Source organism: Melanotaenia boesemani, chromosome 10 (genome assembly GCF_017639745.1).
Source record: "Melanotaenia boesemani isolate fMelBoe1 chromosome 10, fMelBoe1.pri, whole genome shotgun sequence".
Taxonomy (NCBI): domain Eukaryota; kingdom Metazoa; phylum Chordata; class Actinopteri; order Atheriniformes; family Melanotaeniidae; genus Melanotaenia; species Melanotaenia boesemani.
In genome coordinates, this window is record NC_055691.1 from 5,780,258 (window position 1) to 5,796,809 (window position 16,552).

General features: G+C 39.0%; 1 protein-coding gene across 2 annotated transcripts in view; it reads left to right on the forward strand.

The window, feature by feature from the left end:
- Positions 1 to 16,552, forward strand: part of far1 (fatty acyl CoA reductase 1) — a 37,400-nt gene that overhangs the window by 12,929 nt on the left and 7,919 nt on the right. For both annotated transcript variants that reach the window (XM_041996961.1, XM_041996960.1), the window contains exons 2-9: positions 1,638 to 1,754; positions 2,234 to 2,350; positions 5,211 to 5,386; positions 7,570 to 7,749; positions 13,332 to 13,509; positions 14,219 to 14,263; positions 14,633 to 14,760; positions 14,846 to 14,913. In XM_041996961.1, the coding sequence (XP_041852895.1) occupies positions 1,683 to 1,754; positions 2,234 to 2,350; positions 5,211 to 5,386; positions 7,570 to 7,749; positions 13,332 to 13,509; positions 14,219 to 14,263; positions 14,633 to 14,760; positions 14,846 to 14,913 (964 nt within the window). In that variant the 5' untranslated portion in view covers positions 1,638 to 1,682. The remainder of the gene's footprint in view (positions 1 to 1,637; positions 1,755 to 2,233; positions 2,351 to 5,210; positions 5,387 to 7,569; positions 7,750 to 13,331; positions 13,510 to 14,218; positions 14,264 to 14,632; positions 14,761 to 14,845; positions 14,914 to 16,552) is intronic.

Genomic DNA, 16,552 nt, shown 5'->3' on the forward strand with positions numbered 1-16,552 from the left:
AGGGAGGAGTGAATTATGGCAGTGATGTGTGGAGAGAGTGAGGAGAGACAGGACTTTACCAAGACTGTTGGGATCGGGTCAAGTGGGCTGGTGGAAGGTTTGGCTTTCCGAATCAGTTCAGATATGTCAGTTTGAGAAGGAAGGGTGAAGCTTGAGAATGAATGAATGATGGAGAAAGATGGAGGAAGAAAGTCTGCAGTGGAAGCTGCAGCTCCTTCGGAAGTGAGTTGTTGGTGGATGTTGTCGATTTTTGAAGTGAAGTAGGACAAAAGGAAGTTACAGAAGTCAGTTGAGTTGAGATGTGAGGGAAAAGAGTCCGGGGGTCTTTCTTGTAATTTTATTGAACAGAGAAAAGAGGGATTTGGAATTTCCTTCATTAGTGCAGATAATAGCAGAGTAGTATGCAGATTTAGTTGATCTAATGCAGTCTTTGTATAGAAGAATGTGATTATTATACATATCTTTATGGATACTGAGTCCAGTTTTCTTGGCAAGGCGTTCAAGCCGGCGCCCTTTAGCTTTGAGTTTGCGGAGGGAAGGAGTGAACCATGGAGCAGAACGGGAAAAGGAAACATGTCTGTGTTTGATTGGAGCAAAAGTGTTAAGTAGATTATAGAGGTTCTTGTTATAGTTACAGACTAATATATCTGGAGACGAGATACTGCTTACAGTGGGGAGGTTGTTTATGGCAGATGAAAATGTATCCGGATTAATGTCCTTGATTTTCCTGAAAGAAATGTAACGGAGAGGGTGGATTTTGGAAAGAGACACACTTATGTTGAAAGAAATATGCAGGTTTAAGCCTAACAAAATGTGTTGGTGCAGATTCAGTTCATGAAATATATCTGTTGGAACTCGTATATAAATAATTATATTTGTTTTAGTTTTTTATGCTGATTTACCACTTTAGACGTAGTGTTTGGTTTACAACTGCACCTACAAGTCTGATGAGGAATGAGCTGCTTTGCTACTTCAGCTTGTCACTAATTTGGGTATATTTTTTTTGTTGAAAAATAAAAAAACACGTTAACTTGAAATGTGTTTACAAGGTTTCCAGGGTAAAAATTTAGCTAAGATGGGAAGAGAAAATAGTGCACACTCGCTGAAGTGTCACAGTAGGGCCGTAAACTTCCAGCAGACATGAGCACTGAAGGGATTAACCCACAGAACGGTTGCTCCAATTCATCATTCTGTTCAGTCTTTATCTGACAAGGAAAATTCTGGAAAAGTCCAATAGCTAAAATGCATGACGGTTTTTCTTATGGGTTCTTTTAGAAAAACATTTAAATTGGAAAGTGTGGTTTGCTATAGCCTAATGAAACCTTACATGGTGATAATCACAATGTTCACATAAAACTGAATCAGTATGGGAAAATATTGACCAATCTTAATTTCAGATATCTGAATCGGGTCGGAGCTTAAAAAAAGCAGATCGACGCATCTCTAATTAATGTTTTGACTTCCTGAAAGAGAGCTGGCTGAATGCTGGTTGATAAAAATCAGGACGGTTGGCACATGAGTACAGGACTCTCCTATAAGGCTTCAGTTTCCTCTAAGCCACAAAGTTGCTGCATTTTAATCTGCATTTTATGTTAGTTTTATTACAATCTCTTTGTTTATTGATGTTTTCTGTGCAGGTGGGGTGTCATTGAGGAGCTCACTGAAACAGGACTGCAGACATCATGGTGAACATCCCAGAATATTATGCAGGAAAAAATGTGCTGATCTCTGGAGCAACAGGCTTCATGGGCAAGGTACAGTGTTTTTAAATAGCTGAAAAGTGATCAGACTTGACTAGGAATGTCATTAGTGCTTATTTACTTGGTACAGTTTATTGTCTGAGAAATCACAATTTTATGTTTATCACAACTATTATGTGTCAGTTATTCCCCTAATAATATAAATGTGTAAAATCAAATGAATACTACTTAAAGGTCTTTAAGATTTTATCAGGTTGGACAGCTCTCAAGCCTCTCAGTCCAAAATGAGATGTAGAATGAGTTATTTTAGGTGTTTTATGTGCACCATCTGTCACAAAAAGCTTCTCAGTTTAGCAGAAGACACAACGTGGTGACTCTTTCAAATGGCTTTGCTTCTGTTATTTCCTGAATCAAAGCAGCCATTGTTTGAGTTTGTGTTTGAGCCTGTTTGGATGCATCATTGGAAAAAAGAAGTATCAAACTCTTGAGCTGCGCTGGAAAATTATTATTATTCCTCTGGTCTGTTGTTGAAGGTGCTGCTGGAGAAACTGCTGAGGTCCTGCCCAGAAATCGGAGCCGTCTATGTGATGGTCCGGTCAAAAGCCGGGCAGAGCCCTCAAGCCCGAGTTGCCGACATGACTAACTGCAAGGTGAGAGGTGGGACGGTGCGACCTAATGGCTTATTCTTTTCAGGAGATGTAAGGGACAAGAGGAAAGTTGCTGAGCAGCCGGTTGCACATACTGTGTGCAAGAATATACACATGTTGAGGAACGTTGTTGCTGGGCTGGGCAATGAATTGAAAATTGCTCAAAACACATTCAGAACCAATAATAGATCTTACTTATGTCAATTATTTAAATTCTCTTAAATATACTTTATAAATATTCATTATATAAAGTTAAACTGTGTTTGCTTCCTTTCACTTATTAGAAAATCAAAATCTGCTCTTGTATTAAGAAAAAAACTTTCAGTTAGCCATGAGGGTAAAAATAAAACAACACAAAAATAATCGCTAATTAATTGTAATCGAGGTAACATGTTCAAGTTATCGTGATATTGATTTGAGGTCATATCGTATTACCAGTATTACAACAGGCTTACCTTATCAGCATCCTGCTCCTGTGGAATGAGCAACACAGTTAAACGTGTGGATGCTGCCCACAAGAAATATACCTGAATCCCCTCTCATGTTGGTATTCACTCTTATTTTGAGTTTCTTGGTGGATTGGATGATTGCGCTCTCCTGCATTTATAAGGGAAAAAAAAAAAATAACATTGGCCATTTTTACTATTTATTCATTGTATACTGTGAGACCTCTAATGTGTGGATGATCCACAGCATGCTGGTCTCCAACTTTTGGGCTAGCATCCCATTCCTCCACCAGGAGTTGTTGAAGGTCAGCCAGTGTGGATGTGTTGGCACACACCGCACGTCCAAGCTGATCCAACAGGTATTCAGTTGGGTTGCAGAGTCATACTGGCTCTGTGGGCGAGAGCATCGTCATCCTGGAGGATGGAGTTGGGTCCTTGATTCAGGATATGCCTGTAGCTCCACAATTACATTCTGATGTCTCTATCAACCAATCAGGTACTACATTTCTGATTTCTCACACACCTGGAAGTACTTGATTCTCAATACAAGAGTGAATAACAAAAATGAAATTTTTCTCGGGGGGGAGACTACCCACAATGCTTAGCTGTGTTTCTCATTCCACAGAAGCACATATCCTTACAAGTTATTCATTGTAAAGGTGACTTATCAGGTTTTCAAACTATGTTTAATACAACAGTAGTTGGTATTTTTAAAAGGAAGAAATAATTAAACAGATTTTCTTTTTTGTGCCAAGTTTATTGTGAGCTTGTAAATGAATGTTCACACGTTTTTCTAGAAGTTGTTTGTAAATTAAACCTGTGAAAAAGAAGAGAACTCTATTGTTGCAATAAAATACAACAAAATTACAAAGCCCTCCAGTCAGTGCAGAACAGTATAATAAAATAGAATAATTGCAGCAACATAAATGAGATAAAATACAATGTAGCTACAACATAATAAATAAAATAAAGTAAAAAGAAATAGCTGCCAGCATATAATGTATGATATATAATATAGTTATCGCAACGTCCCCTCAAACAGGTGTTTAGTGCAATACACATGAAGTAGCTTAATAAGACACATGAGCTTGATTTGCCAAGTACTCATTAACCAGTTGTTCAGGGTTCTTACTGCTGTCGGGTAAAAACTGTCTCTGAACTGGTTTGTCCTTGCAGTGACTAATCTTGATCTGTACCGCCTGCCTGACGGTAACAGATCAAAAATGTTTTCACTGGGGTGAGAGGAGTCTTGGATTATTTTGCAGTGGGAACGGTGCAATTCTTCCAGTGTGAGGAGAGGGCAGCCGATGATCTTTTGGACCGTGTTTGTTTATGACCCTTTGCAGTGACGTTCTCTGAGCCACACACACATGCAGCTGGTGTACCACACACACGCAGCTGGTGTACCACACACACATGCAGCTGGTGTACCACACACAATCAGGACACTAAGATGCTCTCCATAGTGCACCGGTAGAAGGACACCAGGAGCCCCTGGGTGATGTTATTCTTCCTGATCATCTTCAGGAAGTGCAGTCTCTGCTGGGCCTTCTTCAGTAGCTCAGAGGTGTTCACAGTCCAGGTCAGGTCCTCCTCTATATGGACTCCCAAAAACCAGAAGTCCTCCACCCTCTCCACACAGTCCCCACTGATGAACAGTGGTGGAATGTCTGTTTTTTTTTTTTTCCTCTTAAAGTCTATGATAAGCTCCTTGGTGTTTGATATGTTAATAGGTAGGTTGTTCTCTCTGCACCACCCAGTCAGCTGCTCCACCTCAGCCTTGTATGCAGACTCATCCCCCCCAGAGATGAGCCCCACAACTGTGGTGTCGTTGGTGAACTTGACGATGGTGTTACTGTGGTGTGCAGAGGTACATTCAGATGTGAAGAGGGTATAGAGCAGAGGGCTCAGCACGCAGCCCTGAGGGGAGCTGATGCTGACGGCTGCAGACCTATGGTCTCCCTCTGTAACCCTCTGACTGCGGTCCGACAGGATGGGAGGAGAGAGGATGGTGTTGAACGCGAAGCTGAAATCCACAAAAAGCATCCGTGTGTAGTTCTCCCGCTACTCCAGGTGGGACAATGACGCATGTAGCGCTGTGGCTACAGCGTCCTCCGTCAATCTGTTCGCCCTGAGGCAAAGGTGTAGAGTATTATCAAAGATATACATAGAAAATGTTTAAATATTACATATTTAGACTAGTTTCTAAGGTTTAATCTGACTAAAGAAGTTTGTCTATCATAAATAGCATGTTCAAAATACATTGTAGTGTTGCCACTGCTTCCTGTTTGAACGTGTGTGAATCAGACATGCTAACATTTCATTCTTCTTGTTTTTTTTTTTTTATCCCAAAGCAGCTAGTTTGCCTTTTAAGACCATTTTCTAAAACCTTGGTATTATTTTATGTTTTCCCTCAGTTGTTTGAAAGGTTGCAGTCCGAGCAGCCAGACTTTGCAGAGAAGATCATAGCGGTGAAAAGTGACCTCACATATCCGGAGCTGGATCTGAGCAAAGAGGATCAGAGCGTCCTGGCTGAAAATGTTAACATCGTCTTCCACTGCGCCGCCACCATCCGCTTTAATGAGCCACTCAAGTGAGTGTCTGTCAGTTTTTACTTCTTTTTTCCCCATTTTTAAAGTGTTAATTGCAACCACAAGTCAGTTCTCTTCAAGTCTTTTTAGATCTTGTTTTCTGCTGTTTGAACCAGAACTGTTGACAATCTGGTCTGATGTCCCACACCAAGGCAGGAAATTTTTCTTTTGGTTTCACAAATAGCAATAAAAACAAAGGAGTACATATAATATACACTACAATACAAATCTTAATCATGTATAACTGTTTCTTGGCTTAGCTCTGAACGGTGTGGACAGATTGCACCTACTGTTTGCGGTACACAGATGCACAACACCTGGCAAGCCGTGCTGCTGTGTTTTATTTTCTCTTTTCTGCTGAACTAAAGAGACTGCTTGACAAACTGCTGATGATTAAGCTCTCCTCACAGCCTTTGAGAGCAGTTTGTTCTGAGTGTGAGAAATGGTTTGTTTTCAAGGAGATTCCTTTTTGTTATTGGTCTTTAAAGAAAGGCCTGCATTGTGTGTGTGTGTGTGGGTTTGTTTTGTTTTTTTTTTCTCTCTCTTTTCTTAGTTAGAAATTTAATTCCACTATGCAGCAGGATTGTAACCATTTATTTCCCACATACAAATAGATTAGCAGATCTCAAGTATTTTTATTAGTTGTGATTTAATCTTAATTATTGTATTTTACTTTAATCTGTCTTATGCATTGTACTTGTTTATATCTTTTATTGTTTTTCATTAATTTCTTGTATTAGTTTCTCATTTCCTTATTTCCTGCCTTTGCCAATCACTTGTAGAGGACTTTGTATTACCTTTTTATAAATATTTTTAAAAGATGCTATATAAATGTAACACTTGTTCATTACTTTGGATTATCCAGTTACAGTAGGAATGTATCATTTAGCTTTTTTAACAATGGTCAAGATTTATTTATGTAGCACATTAAATAAATAAAGCTCAAACGTTGTCCAAAGGCTTCAGTCAACAAAAGAATTTATAGTCGACAAGGTAATAAAAAAAAAAAGGAATATAAGACAATAAATACAAATCAATGAAGATGAAAACAAATTCTAAATTTAGATGTCATACTCCTTCCTAGTTCAAAACCAAGGAAAAGGGGAGATTTTAGCAGTGACCCTACGTATCTCTAGTCTGAGCGGTGTGTGTTTATGTCTGGGTGACCTGCTGAGGATCCTGGAACATCTAAAAGAAAGCTGGTTGGTCGACCGCAGTGCTCTTACAGGGGTGTGAATGTTCAGAATATCTATTAAATACACATTAGAAGTAAACAATAAAATCTTAAATCAATTCAGAAGCAGACGGGGAGCCAGTGAAGCTATGCCATAACAAACCAACACACTCAACCCAAACCAGTATACTGCGCTGGTTTGGGTTGAGTTTCAATCTTCAGTTGCTAAATATGCCGATTTAATTTATTTTATTTTCCTCCATTCACTCAAATGGCCGATTACTCATGCATGTACATGATGTTTTCATGTAGTGGATTTGATCATTTGTACTGTTATAATGACCCAAAGTTAGTTACTTTAACCCTTTAATGACCAGAAATGGGATAACAAGTGATGACAGATTGGATGTTTTAAAAGGTTGAGTGAGCATTAACAAAAAAAAATGTACAAAACTTCAAACTACTTTTTAACAATTAAAATTACTTACAAATTAAGAAAAACAGTTAAAAGTTAAGGAGGCTGTCTCAAGTGCTCTGTGTGTGACATATATGGATGGGATGATGGTGGTGGGGTTAGAGGGTTTGGTGGGTCAGTAGATTCCAGCAGCTGCATTAATGTTAAGTGGTTGGTCATTGGTCTTTGTGTGTTTACTCTGCATATAAGTAATGTTTACAACCTTTATTTCCTCTGGCTGATAAATTACTCTATGTAAGAAAAGAATTCCATCTTTTTTAAAATTCATATACTTTATAATATCGAAACCAAAACACGTTTTACATATTTTTAAAGAATGTTATGAAGAGCTCAAAGCTGTTAAGGATTTCCAGAAACTCAAGAATCCCATATTTCACACACAGATTCTAACTAAAGTTAACCGTAGTCCTGTTGGACATTGCAGCTAGTGAAATATATTATTACCCACCCCACACTATCTCTTATCCTGGCCACCACTTAAAAATTTCCTGCATGTCCCTGCACTGAGTGTCTTCGTACTTTTCCCATCCTCTCAGAGATGCCATGCAGCTGAATGTCTTGGCCACCCAGAAGATGCTGGCCCTGGCCCACAGAATGAAGCACCTGGATATATTTATTCACATCTCCACAGCCTACGCCCACTGTGACAGAGAAGTCATCGAGGAAGTAGTCTACCCTCCCCCAGTAGACTACCGTAAACTCATCGATACTCTGGGGTAGGTCAAACTGTTTGTTGTTGCCTTTGTGTTTTTTTTTTTTTTTTTTATATATATATTAACAGAAATTTATGAAATATGCATGATAGTGTAATGATACCAGATTATGCCTGTGTTTAAACAGAATTGAGTTTCTTTAGATCCCTGTATGCATTAAAAGCGAGGAAGATATTAAGATTAATGTCAGTGATGCACTGAGCATGCCAGCTTTACTCTGATAGTATGGTTAACGGCTGCTTTGTAGCAGTAATGTAGATCCTGCTATTCTCTGGTTTGGAGCTAGATTAGTGAAGCATTAGAAATCTGTAGTGAGATTAGTGCAATGACTCTGAGGGATTGTATGTAATGTAGCATGAAGCTTTTCAGGGAACTTCATAGAACCGTGTGTGCAAAGCAGCAGCATTCTGTTTGTTATGCAGTTAACCGTCTGGACTGGCAGAGTTGCTGTGTGTCAAACAGTAAACAGTGATACTGGACTGGAATGAATGGCCCTAGCTTCAGGCTCACTGTACAAGTTTTACACTGATGGTGATGCAGACTGACTTATTGGCACACACTTAAAGTCCAGCCTTGAACTGCTCCAATATGTTGAAAGTATGCTTCCTCGTGAGATTCAAGCCATTTGTACTTTTGGTCTTTATTTCTGTTATTTCCAAATATTTAAAAAACTACTTACCTACTTGTGGCAAAGGGTTTAAATATTATTTTTGTTATCCAAACATGCAGTTAACAGCATTAGTTACCCAAATGCATACAATAATACTGATTTATGCTGCGAATGAGAACCTGTCATTTCAAGACCTAATTATTTAAAAAGGAAACTTAAAGTGGGGACATTGTGTTCTCCTGTAAGAGTGTGGTGGCATCAAGTACAAATGATTGCAAAAAAACAATAAAAATCTAGGGAATTTTATAATGCATTCATAATAAATGAGGGAAAAGCAGCTCGAGCAGCTGTGTACATGCATGAGGCAGGTACACAAATATGTCCCAACTTCTTGTTGGGCAAGGCAAATTTATTTGTATAGCACATTTCATATACAAGACAATACAGCAGGGTGCAGAAAGCAATACAAGTGCATTAAAAAAGGATTAAAAGAAATGCAATTATTGAAATAAAAACAGACAGAAGATGCTAAAATAAAATGGGAGAAAATAAAGTTCCAGTGTGGGGAAAGACAATATTAAAACATAATTTCAGCTTAAAAGAACCAGATGTAGATTTGGACTTCTAAATAAAAACTAGTGAAATGCAGCAGAGAACAGGTGGGTCTTTAACCTGGATTTAAATAAACTGAGTGTTTCAGCTGATCTGAGGCTTTCTGGGAGTTTGTTCCAGACATGTGGAGCATAGAAGCTGAATGCAGCTTCTCCATGTCTGGTTCTGACTCTGGGAACCGATTAGAAACTGAATCCAGATGACCTGAGGGTTCTGGTTGGTTCATACTGAGTCAAGAGGTCACTGATGTATTTTGGTCCTAAACCATTCAGAGCTTTATAGACCAGCAGCAGAACTTTAAAGTCTATTCTCTGACGAACAGGCAGCCAGTGTAAAGACCTCAGAGCTGGACTGATGTGGTCCACTTTCTTGGTCTTAGTGAGGACTCGAGCAGCAGAGTTCTGAATAAGCTGCAGGTGTCTAATTGATTTTATTTAGTTAGAACCTGTAAAAACACTGTTACAATAATCAAGCCGACTAAAGATGAAAGCATAGAATAGTTTTCCAGGTCCTGCTGAGACATCAGATCTTTTACCCTTGATATATTCTTAAGGTGATAGTAGGCTGACTTTGTGGTTCCCTTCATGTGTTTCTCAAAGTTAAGGTCTGAGTCCATCAATACACCCAGATTTCTGGCCTGGTTGGTGGTTTTTAGGTGTATAGACTGAAGCTCTGTGGTGACCTTTTAATTGTTTCTATTTGGCTCCAAATACAATCACCTCAGTTTTTTTTGTTTAACCGAAGAAAATTTAGACACATCCAGTCATTAATCTCCTCAATGCATTTACCAAGAGCCTGAACGGGGCCTCGGTCTCCTGGTGACATTGTAATATATATCTGTGTGTCATCTGCATAGCTATGGTAACTAATTTTGTTTTTCTTTATGATCTGTGCCAGTCGGAGCATGTAGATGTTAAACAGAAGAGGCCCCAGGATGGAACCTTGGGGAACTCCACATGTAATTCTTGTCTGCACAGATGTAAAGTTACCTATTAACACAAGGTACTTTCTGTTCTCTAAATAAGACTTAAACCAGTGTAGCGCAGTGCCAGACAGGCCCACCCAGTTCTCCAGTTGTTTAAGTAATATATTGTTGTCAACTGTATCAAATGCAGCACTGAGGTCCAGTAAGACTAAGACTGACATTTTTCCATCGTCCGTGTTCAAACATATGTCATTAATGACGTTGATCAGAGCATATCAGTGCTGTGGTGCTGTCTAAAACCTGACTGGAAGACATTATAGCAGTTGTTTTAAAAAGTCATTTAGTTGATGAAAAACAGCTTTTTCGATTATCTTGCTTAGAAAAGGAAGATTTGAGATCGGCCTGTAGTTGCTCATTTGTGTCTTGTCTAGATTGTCCCTTTTTAGCAGGGGTTTGATTACAGCTGTTTTTAAAAGTTCTGGGAAGACGCCCGAAATGAAAGCCAAATTCACAATCTGTAACAGATCTGGCTCCAGAGTCTTTGAGACCTTTTTGGAGAAACCTGTGGGCAGGATGTCCAAGCAGCAAGAGGAGGAGTTCAGCTCACATAAGATGTCGCCCAGATCTTTGCTGTTAATGGGATTAAACTGTGTCATGGTGCTTAAACTGGTTTTCAATGGACACAATATGCCTGTTGAACCTGCTGTTGATGAACAAACTGCTTGTCTGATATTTTGGATTTTTTTCCGTGGAAAATTTGGCGAACTCATTGCAGGCCTTGGTGGAATAAAGTTCAGGTGCTACTGACACGGGGCGGGGGGTTGTTAACCTGTCGACAGTAGCGAATAAGGCCCGAGCATTATGGTAGTTTTTGCTAATAATGTCAGAGAAATAGGACTTTCTTGCATTCCTCAGTTGTAGATTATAAGAGTGAAGTTTCTCTTTATACATGTCATAATCAACCTATAGATTTGTTTTTCTCCATCTGCGCTCGACTTTCCGACAATCTCTTTTTCCATTTTTCGGCAGTGTGGAATTTCTCCATGGAGACCTTTTCCTCCCAGAGACAACTTTCACCTTAATAGGAGCAACAGAATCTATAATACTTAACATTTTAGCATTAAAACTGGCAACAAGCTCATTGGCTGAACCCCCCAAACCCCCAAAATTGTGTTTTTTTTTTTTTTCAAAGAGGAATTTTACATGAGTTTACTACACAGGAAGTAAATTCCATGAATGGGCAGCTGGCAGATTGTTGACTACATGTAACTGTTTCCTTGTCTAATTTTAAGGAATTTAAACTGGATTATACTGGATTGAAACTGAAATAAACAAAAAGGAACTTTTGTTGCTTTTGCTCATTTTAAAAAGAAAAAAAAAAAGACCTGATGCATGTTACTGAAAAAGCAAAACAACTTTGCAAAGCACATCTGACTGACTGGCCTCTTACCAGATATGAACACATATCATCTTCCCACCCAGGGATGTAAATCATTTTCTTCTTCTTAATGTCCTCTGCAGCTGCAGTGTTTATTTTTCCTCCTTGAACTTTGTTTCTGGTTGAGACGATCACTTCCTTCCTCTACTGAACTGCAGCCACGAGAAACTTGGCCTGCATTGCCAGCCTCTAGTAGTGCTACAAATCCATGTTTATTTGCTTTAAACTAGTCAAAAAGTGTCTGTCACATTTTTTTTTATTGTGGCTTTTTAAATAGTTGCTTCAGATTTGTTACATAGTTGTGTTTTGGGAAGTAGAAATCTCTCCATCTTGGCTGCTTTGTGCATTTAAAAACATGCTGAAACTGTTTTGTGCTTGTTAGTTTTGTCTCTTTAGATCAGTTCCACAGAACAACATGGAGAACATTTACAGTTATTGTTGAAGTCAAGAACAACAGGACAAAAATCTAAGCTGGTCCAAAACACACAGACAATGCAGTTTGAAGTCCAATTATTCCTGCATGTAATACACTGAAGACAAATGGGCCTTGTAGCTCTGCACATGTTTAAAAGTTTCTGTCCTGAGCTTTGACCTGGAAATGACAGACACCAGTGTACAGAAGAAAAATATGCCAGTAAAACCAATAAGTAAAAGGGATGACATCAGCAACGTTTAAAAAAAAATAAATAAAAATATGAAATGTAAAACCATATAGGTTTCCAGTTCTTTGATTGAGATGGTAACAACTTGCTACCAGGTCCACCAGAGAAGTCCAGTACTAACATGCTAAAATACCACCAACTGTCATCACAACATCAGACAAACTGGTCAATAACTGGATTCCACTTCTGTGTGTTTGTGTTGGCATGAAGACGGTGGTCCAGTTGCTTAAGTTCGACTCGGCTGTGCATGTAAACAAATGAGCTACTGACTGGTTGGTAGCACAGAAGGAATAAGGGAACCAGGAGTAAGCTAGGCTCCTTTTCCATACTAGAGGAGGTGAATGTGGTGGAAGACTACAAATACCAGAGTTCAGCTGGACAATAGACTAGACTGGAAATGCAACACAGAGGCTGCTTCTTAAGGAAGCTAAGATTCTTTCATGTTTCCAAGATGTTGCACAAGTCTGCAGAAAATTCAGTCAGCTTTGTTGCAGCAGATTTTAAGCTCCTAATGAACTTTAACAGACTTTTGTCATTGAGGCACCCCCTAACGATGGCTATCTTAGCATCCATCATGCATCCTGTGTTGTTTCTGAGCTCCTCCCAGCGAGTAAAGTGTTGATTCTTGTCTTATGGCTTGTCCTTTCTTTTTCCTCACTTCCTCTAATGTCCCCTTGAGTTTCTTGGATCAGTTACTGTTAACGTACAAAACAGCCAATGTTTTGATATCTAGTTGCTTGCCTGTGACGTGGTGCTGTTAAACAAAATGCTGCTGTGAAGTAATGTGCCAGGACGGGAAAATAATGGAAGTGTGGTTTCTTAGCCTCAGGGCACTGCAGGGCAGCAACTGCTCCAGGAATGTGCATAATGAATGTCTGTGTGGCAGTCAGACAAGTCAGAAGCGCAGAGTTTTGAAGTCGAGGAGATTATATTGTATTGCTTTTAAAAAATCGCTGGTTCTGTGCTGGGCACTGCTACCCTGAGGTGAATTCTGCACATGTTGCTGAACTTAATGGCCAGCTCTTCACATCCTCCTCACAACAGAGTGAGGAAACAATGAGTGTTCATTGAGAGGCTTTGTCAGGTTCACAGTGACAAAGAGCAGTAGAGAGGTCATTCCTGTCACATATGCTAAGCACTTAAACAATGCTTATTAATAACTTGTAGTTCTCTCTTTTAGAGATTATATCTTAGTGGTTTTCTTACTTCCACCGGTCCTGTCTGCTTCGGGTTCTGACTTAAGAGGAAATGGAGCAAGACTGAAAACAAAATTGTGTTGACATAATTTAGTGCTAAAAATTAACCAAAATGTAAAGAACCTTGTTTTCCTGTGTTCAGCTGGATGGATGACGATCTGGTATCGGCACTGACTCCCAAGCTGATTGGAGAGCGCCCCAACACCTACACCTACACCAAGGCTTTGGCCGAGTATCTGGTGCAGCAGGAGGCTGGAGACCTTAATGTAGCCATTGTCAGACCCTCCATAGTTGGAGCCAGCTGGAAAGAACCCTTCCCTGTGAGTAATGCAGGCTGTTCACATTGCTCTGCTTTTTGGGTTTTGATTTAAATTCAGTAGGTGAGCTGCTTTAGTTTTTTTTTTTTTACTAAATCTAAAGGTGAAACTATGCTATGTTTTCTGTGTATGATGTGTGTCTTGTGTCTTGCTGTATAAGGGCCTAAATGCTGGATACACAGTTGTTTAAGGAGTCTTTTTTTTTTTTTTTTTTTTTTTTTTTTTTTTTTTTTTTGCGTGTTAGTTAAAAACCATGTGTGCATGAAGAAACCATGACTGGTCATTCCTCAGCATTCAGTTGGCTCCCAATCTGGAAACTTCCTGACTCCACACACACACACACACACACACACACACACACACACACACACACACAGGGTCTTTGTGCAGCCGAGAAGTGAATGTGACGGTGGAGCAGCTTCTGGAATTTTAGGAATGTGGAGTAAAGAAATTCTGCTTGTCTCTGCACCAGGACAATTACTGGAAAGCAGAAGAATTTTTAGATTTTATTTTAGGAAAGTTAAAAATATTCTTTTACAGATATTTTAGCTCAGATTCAGAATTACAACTTCCAAGTAAGTTTTTCTTGTCTTAAAAGTCATTCCTTAAAGTTTCCTCTGTAATTTATAAAAAAAAAAAAGAAATGCACATTTGAGCAATTGGTTAACTGTTATAAGTTTTTTTTTATATATATTTTTAAACTTTATTTCAGGGCTGGATCGACAACTTCAACGGACCAAGTGGGATATTCATTGCTGTAAGTGCTCAGTGCTTCATATTCAGCAATGAAAGTTATAGTATGAAGTATATTGCAAAGTTTAGAGGGGTCTTCCGATCACCAATCAATAAATAAGCCCTTGCTGGATCAGGAATTTGGGAATTTGGGATTGCAGCTGTCTCATTTGGCCACATCTTGAATTGCATTACCTTCTGCAGCTTGCAACTCAAGACAGGTTGAGAGATTGCTCCAGGTTCTCTAAAAGGTTTACCAGCTGACGAAGCTCCACTTACGTAGCATCAAAGCATGCCAACTTAAATAGTTCTTATAACAAGTTTTTTTTTTTTTTTTTTAATTATTAAAAAATGTATCACTAGTTGTGTTAATTGTCTGTCCCTCCCCCTCCAGGCTGGTAAGGGGATCCTGCGCACGATGAGAGCATCTAATGATGCTGTGGCTGACCTGGTGCCAGTCGACGTGGTCATCAACGCCATGCTGGCTGCAGCTTGGTACTGTGGATCACAGAGGCTTAACAGGTTGGAGGATCACCCACATCTGATCAACCTGTTTTAAGAAGAGATTGTAATTTTTGTAGTTATGAAATGTCCATCTTCCTTGTAGGTCTAAAAACATCCTGGTGTACAACTGCACAACTGGTGGGATCAACCCATTTCACTGGGGGGAAGTTGGTATGATTTTTTTTTTTTTCTCCTTCCCTCCACATTTGAACACAGCCGGGGTTAAAGGCCCTGTCAATGAAAGCTTTAAGCTATGCTTAAACATGGCCTCTAATAGGCCTACCCTTTCTGTAATCTGATCCACTGCCTGCGACACCTACACCAGCAGCTTGTCTGTTTCTGCCTTGGAGTATAAACATTTTGAGTTTTACATCAAAGGTGTTCAATTTTACACTTTCACAGCCACAATTTGTGTTTTATTATGTGTAAATAATTTTATAGGTGTGTTTTCGAACACTATGGTTTGAAATAAATCTCTGGGCTCTTACAGTGAGCCCATTTATGTGCACATCAAAAAATCTGATAATTACCTGATTTCTGGAGTTGCAAGACAATTCAAGTGATCATGTATACAGCATAATATGATACCCTTTATCAAACGAGAAATCCCTAGATTTCTCCCCAATACTGTTAAGTCTTGTTGCAGTTAGACCTGTACATCTCGATTTTTGTTTTTTAACATCTGTACATGTGCAAAAAAACCTGCTTTGCTTCCTCAACATATTTTGTTTAAAAAGACCGAAGCGATGCATTTACAACGTAAACTAAACAAAAGAAAAACACTGGCGTGCAGCAGCAGGAAGTCGGAGTAAAAACTAAATAAAACATTCATGTGTAGGTTATTTAGCAGGATTAGCTAACATGTTAGCAGCTGATGCTAAGAGCATGGGCGTCGCCATGTTTAACTAAAGCTGGATGTTTCGAAAATCACAGGAAGTTGTCACTGTGTACATAAGTACTCCAAAAGAAATCCATTAGTGGACTGAAAAAACAACTTTTCAAATACTGCATTTCTGAAGTGTAGGTACGTAGACGGATCAGATCTGGTTATCAAAGTTATCTGATTACTCCCACGTGTCAGATTTTGATGTTCATGTAAAATGGGCTCAGATTTGAATTGAGGAGCACCAGCTTGTTTTTAACAGAGATGAGAATTTCAGTAGTCGCTTACTAAATATTAACATTTAAAGTTCAGTTGCCCTCAAGGCCTTCGAAGAGCAACTGCTTGCTCTGCATGTATTATACACTCTGATCATGGTGTTGGAAAAGCCGTGCCGATCTAATTAAAGCACTGCAGAAGAAACTGGAATACTGTGGCATATGAATACCTGAGCCAAGTTTCCCAACCTTTCCTGCTGGTAAAAGTTGTTGTTAATGAGATGGAGAGAACGGAAACACACTTAAACATGGATAATCAGAAACCTGACCGGTGTTGGGTGATGTTACCTAGAAAAGTAATGAGATTACAGGATTTTAGCTTTTAGAAAGTAATAACATTACTGAGTTACTTTCTGAGAATAATAAACAGCCCTTCACATTTTCTGTTTGATTTAAAAAGTCAGACATTAAGCTTCTCGACCTCATGACTCAGTCCATTTTTCTGGTTTGTTATCCAGCATTTTCAGGCTGATGACAACATCCCCAGTACAGCTTTATTAAGTTTTTTTCAAATAAATGTAAAACGCACATCTGTGTCTATATGTATTGATAACAAGCTAAAGAAAAATTTCACGTTTTTACAGAAAGATGTGATGCTACAATTGTTAGGAGCATGTCCCGCCACCACTTATTTATTTATTTATTTATTTGT